The sequence below is a fragment of the Babylonia areolata genome, chromosome 14 (genome assembly GCF_041734735.1).
Source record: "Babylonia areolata isolate BAREFJ2019XMU chromosome 14, ASM4173473v1, whole genome shotgun sequence".
NCBI classification, from domain to species: domain Eukaryota; kingdom Metazoa; phylum Mollusca; class Gastropoda; order Neogastropoda; family Buccinidae; genus Babylonia; species Babylonia areolata.
Window position 1 is genome coordinate 33,193,368 of NC_134889.1, and position 7,500 is coordinate 33,200,867.

Here is a 7,500-nt window from a genome sequence, read left to right on the forward strand (position 1 = left end):
TTGTGTGTGTTACATTACACATCAAATAATGTGTTTATGCTGGTGTCTTCATGTCATATAACACATCGAACAATGTGTTTATATCTGTGTCTTCTTGTTATATTACACATCAAATAATGATGTGTTTATGCTGGTTTCTTCATGTATATTTTGTGTTTATTCTGGTGTTTTCTGGTTAAATCACACATCAAATAATGTGTTTATGCTGCCATCTTCTTGTTAAATCACACATCAAATAACTTTTTTATTCTGGTGTTTTCTGGTTATATCACACATCAAATAATGTGTTTATGCTGCCGTCTTCTTGTTAAATCACACATCAAATAATGTGTTTTTGCTGGTGTTTTCTGGTTATATCACACATCAAATAATGTTTTTATGCTGGTCTCTTCGTGTTATATTACACATCACACAGTGTGTTTATGCTGATTTTTTTCACACTACATTACACATAAGATAATGTGCTTATGCTGGTTTCAGATGCTGCCAAATAACTGTCAGGAAAGCAGTGCAATGAACGAGGTGATACCACTCCACACGTGTGCTGGCATCTGCTTCTCAACAGCTGCCTCTGGGAATCATGATAAATTGTGTGTATGGACGCTTAACACTCTCATCGTGGTCAGCTGTGGTTGAATTATGCTGATTTTTTTGTTTTTGTTTTGTTATAACAGAATTTACTTTTTATGATAAGTATGATTGAATATCGACCTTCCAGGACTTTTTTTTTTTTTTTTTTTTTTAATTGCGATAAGTATTACAGTTAGGGAATGATGTGGAGATTTTGTTTTTTAACGGGGATTTTTAAACTGCTACAGTAATGTACATGTCTTATGTTTGTTTTGTTTTTGTTTTTTTTCTTTTCTTCTTTTTTTTTCATGAAGATGTTTGTTTGAATTGTTGTTAGTTCCTTGGAGAAAGAAGGGACGGTAAGATGGTATGCCCATATTCTGTCCTTTTTTCTTTTCTTTTAAGAGAAATTTATTTTATTTTATTTAAGGTTTCATTTTAAGGTTTCATATGATTTGCTTCACAGAATGATATGATTATTATGGTCTTTGAAAGATTTAAAAGGTGGAAGTCACTGACCATCAAGTGAAAAGATTTGTTTCCCATGTTGCGCTCTTCTGTACAAGAAGGGTGATATGTAAGAATAAGGTGTCTTATAAATCAGCTGCCTTCAATTATGTGCTATGGATTTTTTTTTTTTTTTTTTTTTCAAAATTGTTCCTTGTTCTTGTTTTTTTCTCAAAGTGTTCATGTTTGGTTGTCAATTTTATTCTGACATTTTCTGGATCAAATTTAAAGCAAGCACAATTTTTTTTTTCTTGGTTTTGATGAGCTGACAGAAATCTTTTCTTGATGATTTGCCTTTGGGTTGTTGTTTAAATGATCTGTTATATCATACACACACTGGCAGCCTCAATATCTGTTCAGTTCTCTCATCTCGTTTTGTTTATGCTTCGTTTCTCATTCGTTTCCCAAGCATTCTGAAACAGAATGGTTTAGCTGGGGTCCTCTGCTGATTGTTTGATTCAGTCTGCTACGTTTTTGCAGTGTTCATCTGGTTTCTGGGTATCGACTGGTTTTGCATTGGAGCTCCCTGCTAGTGTTGAAAACATGCACAAAGGTTGAATGCCAGCCATCTCTGTATCTTGATGAAAAATGATCCGGAGTGGGGTTGTTTTTTTCTGAAATAGATCCAATGCATGGTATTGGCTAGCATCCTGAGCTGTCAGCTAACACTGGTTTGTACAGTTTGTGAACTGTATTTAGGGGTACGGCATGTACATAGTGCTCAGAGACTGGGATAGTGGCGTTCTCTTTTTTTTTTCTTTTTTTTTTTTTTCTCAAGGCCTGGTTAAGCACGTTGGGTTATGCTGCTGGTCAGGCATCTGCTTGGCAGATGTGGTGTAGCGTATATGTTTTTGACCGAACAGTGATGCCTCCTTGAGCTACTGATACTGATACTGGGATAGTGTGCCTCATGGTTTTTACTTATTGTACAGGAAAATTAGAAAAAAAGGGACTGAATCCTCAGCTGATGGTTCTGGTATACTGTGATTCAAATGTTTTGTTTTCAGTTCAGCATGGCTTTGTGATGCTTTGTTTGCAAAACATTTTTTTTTTTTTTATGTGAATGACGTCTTTGTTGATGACTGTTCTGGGCCTGGTTGATCTTGTTAGGTTTGGGTTGTGGTATTTGATGTTGATCTTTATTTCTTTTTATTGCATTGAATGTTCAAAGCAGTTGAAGTGCAAGTAATTTTTTTTTTTAAAGAACTGACAATGTCTTTTGTTACTGAATTTATGAATTGTTACATTGTAAAGGCTGTAAACAGTCTTAATTTTGTTTGTTTTTTGTTTTTGTGCTTAATTCACTTGAGACTTCTTTGGAATTTTATTCTTTCAAATTGATTGGATTACAAATCAAAATTATGTAGCCTTCCATAGTCAGTGATGCAATGATCCTTTCTTACATTTTCCTCTGTGGTAAAGTGGAGTGTGTCTGAGAAATAACATGAGTGGGTGGGTTGATACGAGACAGTGTGTATGAATTATACTGTGATAGAGCTGTGAGATATTTGGATGTTCATTTTGCAAGGCCAGCCTTCCTCCGCATAATAATAATATGTAGCTTTTATTTATTTGCAGAAAATGCAGTGAATGAGCTTATTGTAATGGTATTGAAAATAGTATAGTAGTTACATTTTTTTTATTGGGGAAATGGGGTTATCCACTAATTTCAAAGCACTGCTTAAAGTGGGCGCATTTAAAAAAAGAAAGAAAAAAAAAGAACACCCAGTCAAGGAGGCCACTGGGTTTTAATGTGTCACATGGTGTATCCGGATGACTAGTCATTCGGATGAGACGATAAACCGAGGTCCTGTGTGCAGCATGCACTTAGCGCACGTAAAAGAACCCACGGCAACAAAAGGGTTGTTCCTGGCAAAATTCTGTAGAAAAATCCACCTCGATAGGAAAAAAAACAAAAAACAAATAAAACTGCACGCAGGAAAAAAATACAAAAAAATGGGTGGCACTGTAGTGTAGTGACGCGCTCTCCATGGGGAGAGCAGCCCGAATTTCACACAGAGAAATCTGTTGTGATAAAAAGCAATACAAATACAAATACAAATCCTTGGCGTTTTGTCCTCCATTTACCTTGGTGGTAGAAACGGTTTTTATGTCTGTGGGAAAAAAGAAATGCCTCCTAACATCTGGGTTGTTGATGGTCATTTGGCCCCACACTCTGGCATGTTATTCATGTCTGCAGATTTTTGACTGTCAGTGTGGTAGAATCATGGTCAAGCGAAAGCAAGGAGTGGTCACAAAATCAAACAAACCATTCTTTTTTGTGTGTTTGTCTTTTGTTGTTTTATTTTCCACAGTGTGTTGTCATGTATTTGTCATGTATTTCAGATTATTCAGGGATTTTCAGCATTACAAATCAAAATGTTTTGACTGGGCAATATTTATGATGATAGCTAGGAAGCCATGTTGCCACTGTGTATTGGATTAACACAATCTGAATATGTTTTCTTCTTGGGAATTTTTTTTTTCTGTTTATTTGGCCAAAACATTTTTTTTTCAAGTTCTGTTTCTAGCTGATTTGTGTTATCTGTGAATGTGATTAACACATGCAAATATACTGTGTAAGAAAATTAATAAATATGGTTTATTCTCAGGCATAATTGTGATGCACTTGTTAAACAATCACTAACTAATATTTATATTGCAACCTCTATTTTTGTGATGAGCTTTCTTTCACTTGCTCACTTTATGGAAAGCTGTACATTCCATAAAAAAATATTCCGTAAAACTAAGTCACCATAAAGCTCTCCACACCTCCATTATTACCTTTCACCATCATACTTCCATCTTTACTCACCTGCCAACATTCAAAGTGTTCAAAATAGGGAGTGGGGTGGGGTCGGGGTTGTGTGAAGACAAACACTGACCATTAACAACAGACATGTCAACTCTGTTCTGTAATTGTCAGACCCATTAATTTTCTTTATGTCACTTGATAAGTTGTATTGTTTCCTTCGCCCCACCCACTTTTGCTTTACAAGTTCAGGTACGACTGCCGAATGTTTAGAACACTTGCCCAAGTTTCCCGAGTTTGATCCTCGCATCGGCACATCTAGCAGGTGAAAGGTGGTCGTGTTTTTTTTTCTGATTTCCCCGGTAAACATAATTATGTGCCTTCTCATGTATATACGCAGGTAGTAGATCATATACGCAGATTAAAGATCCTGTATTCCATGTCAGTGTTTGTTGGGTCATGGAAACATGAAAACACCCAGCGTGCATCAACCACAGCAGAGTCTTCCGCAAGTTGATATTGGTCATGTGATGGAATGAAGGAGAGGGGGGGGGGGAAAAGTTAAAAAAGAAAAAAAAAGACAGATGTTGTTTCAAAAGGGGGAGTGATGTGAGTGGTTGCTGATGAAAGTCAAGACGTGTTCCACATGAATTTGTCACCACTTTGCTCCACTCCGTGGTCTTTTCCAGCAGATCTAAAGTTTTTCACCAAGTCATGGGGAAGTTTTCAACTGTCAGCTGTCGTCTGTCCTGTGATATTGAAGCCAGAGTTTTCAACTAAGTCATTTCAGCTTATATTATCATTCATTGTCACAATTAATGTCCAGTCCACTAGTTGATTTCAGCAGCTAAGTCAGAGTTCTTGACAAAGTCATGGACTCGTTTTCACTTTTATCTGTCATCGCTATGTCCGATTCAATGTTTGATTATCACGCCCAAGTCAGTGGGTACTTTTATGTTGTTGGTTTTCTTTTTTCAAGTCAGACATATACATATTTCAACCATTATCAAAGAGTGCCTTTACTGCATGATTTTAAGGTCCAAATCAGAAGTTTAACTTAGTCATGGGCAAGGTTTATCTTTTTTCTGGTCGTAGGTTTGACTTTTTTTCAGTCATGTGTGCGTCCATTGCCCTGTTCTGTCATCCCCCCACCTGTTCCTTTTTTGTGACCTCTGAAAGATCTGCCGTTGTATCTGCATCAAGCATTGCTGAAACTGTACATATCTTATTCTGTATGTATTACCTATCATATTGACAGCCTTTATTTTTTGGTGGTGTATGGATAATGTATGAAATAAACATTTTCTACAGAAGTGGCTAGTTTTTGGGTTTGTATTATGTGTAGGCGTGCATAAGAAGGAGAGAGTGCGTGTGAATAGACCCAGTTATTTCACACAGGAATGGAAACAAGGCAGTGATCATTAAATGTTAAAAACCAAACAAGGTAGTAAGCATTAAATGTTCAATACAAACAAGGCAGTGGTCATTAAATGTTAAAACCAAACAAGGTAGTAAGCATTAAATGTTCAATACAAACAAGGCAGTGGTCATTAAATGTTAAAACCAAACAAGGTAGTAAGCATTAAATGTTCATTACAAACAAGGCAGTGGTCATTAAATGTTAAAACCAAACAAGGTAGTAAGCATTAAATGTTCATTACAAACAAGGCAGTGGTCATTAAATGTTAAAACCAAACAAGGTAGTAAGCATTAAATGTTCATTACAAACAAGGCAGTGGTCATTAAATGTAAAAACCAAACAAGGTAGTAAGCATTAAATGTTCATTACAAACAAGGCAGTGGTCATTAAATGTAAAAACCAAACAAGGTAGTAAGCATTAAATGTTCAATACAAACAAGGCAGTGATCATTAAATGTTAAACACCAAATAAGGCAGTGATCATTAGATGTTAAACACCAAATAAGGCAGTGATCATTACATGTTAAACACCAAATAAGGCAGTGATCATTAGATGTTAAACACCAAATAAGGCAGTGATCATTACATGTTAAACACCAAATAAGGTAGTGATCATTAAATGTTAAACGCCTGACAAAGCAATGAGCGGATGAACACCAGAGAATGCAGTATAAATGTTAAACAGCTAACAAGACTAAGCATTAAATATTATACAACAAACAAGACTACGCATTAAATGTTAACACCAAACAAGGCAATGAGCATTAAATGTTAACACCAAACAAGGCAATGAGCATTAAATGTTAACACCAAACAAGGCAGTAAGTATTAAATGTTATACGGCAGTGAGCATTAAAATGTTGAACACCAAACAAGGCAATGCCCATTAGATGTTAACACCAAAGAAGGCATGGATCATTAAATGTTAACACCAAAGAAGGCAATGAGCTTTTCTTTTTTTTTCTTTCTTTTTTTTTTTACATTAAACGAGGCAATGAGTGTTAAAAGCAAAACACCAAACAAGTACTGTGACTTATCCTCAGACTAAGGGGCACAACAGTTAAAATTATTCATTTGTCCAATCTTAATGTTGTTTTTTCTCCCCTCTCCTGTCAGAGCCAACTCCAGTGACAGAAGAGACCTTCACCCCACTGCCCGCTCACCTGATGCCGCCAGAGGTCACGGTCAAGGACGAAGGTCGCAAGCCAGACATGCCTCAAGCTGCCATCGTTTTCGTGGCAGGTAAGAATGCCAACTTTATTGCTTTTCTTTGTGTTTTCTACTTTGTGTTCGGTCTGGACGTGTTTCTTTGTATTGTGAGCTGGGATTATCCATTACTGTCGTTTTGGGGTTCATGTATGTGAACAATGCAAGTCGAGTCCACGTAATAACTAACCTTGTGTGTGTGTGTGTGTGTGTGTGTGTGTGTGTGGTAATTGTTTCCGCACATTCTATCAAAACTGAAATCAGTTAAACGCGAATACAAACTCGCATCAATGTGCAGGAGTGACGCGAGCTGTGACTCCGTCAGTATAAAGCGACCGACGCCCAGACGAGTTGGACTCGAACTGATGCCCAGATAGCAAGCACACACACTGAAACCATGATCCTGAGGCGCCACCTTCACATTGGTTACAAATATCATTACAATGCACTTCTGAGGATGGCACAAAAAAAGAAGAAGAAGAAGAAGAAATCTTTGTAAAAAAACAAACACATTTAGCCCTTATTCGACGGGCGCAATAGCCGAGTGGTTAAAGCGTTGGACTGTCAATCTGAGGGTTCCGGGTTCGAATCACGGTGACGGCGCCTGGTGGGTAAAGGGTGGAGATTTTTACGATCTCCCAGGTCAACATGTGCAGACCTGCTAGTGCCTGAACCCCCTTTGTGTGTATATGCAAGCAGAAGATCAAATACGCACGTTAAAGATCCTGTAATCAACTGATGTCAGCGTTCGGTGAGTTATGGAAACAAGAACATACCCAGCATGCACATCCCCGAAAACGGGGTATGGCTGCCCACATGGCGGGGTAAAAACGGTCATACACGTAAAAGCCCACTCGTGTGCATACGAGTGAAAGCAGAAGAAGAAGAAGAGCCCTTATTCAAAGTATATACGCACGGTACCTGTGCAGGTGGTCCAGCCAGTGGGAAGGGGACGCAGTGTAAACGGCTGCTGTCTCGCTACACCAAGGCCGTGCACCTGTCCATGGGAGACATTCTGCGCACCAAGATCGCCACAGAGGGCAGC

The 7,500-nt window shown here is 37.8% G+C and overlaps 1 protein-coding gene across 1 annotated transcript in view; it reads left to right on the forward strand.

Moving 5' to 3' along the window:
• Positions 1-7,500, forward strand: part of LOC143289998 (adenylate kinase isoenzyme 5-like) — a 62,850-nt gene that overhangs the window by 46,308 nt on the left and 9,042 nt on the right. Inside the window, exons 14-15 of the mRNA XM_076599296.1 lie at positions 6,366-6,491; positions 7,385-7,500. The exon at positions 7,385-7,500 is cut by the window's right edge and continues 60 nt beyond it. Coding sequence (XP_076455411.1) covers positions 6,366-6,491; positions 7,385-7,500 — 242 coding nt within the window. The remainder of the gene's footprint in view (positions 1-6,365; positions 6,492-7,384) is intronic.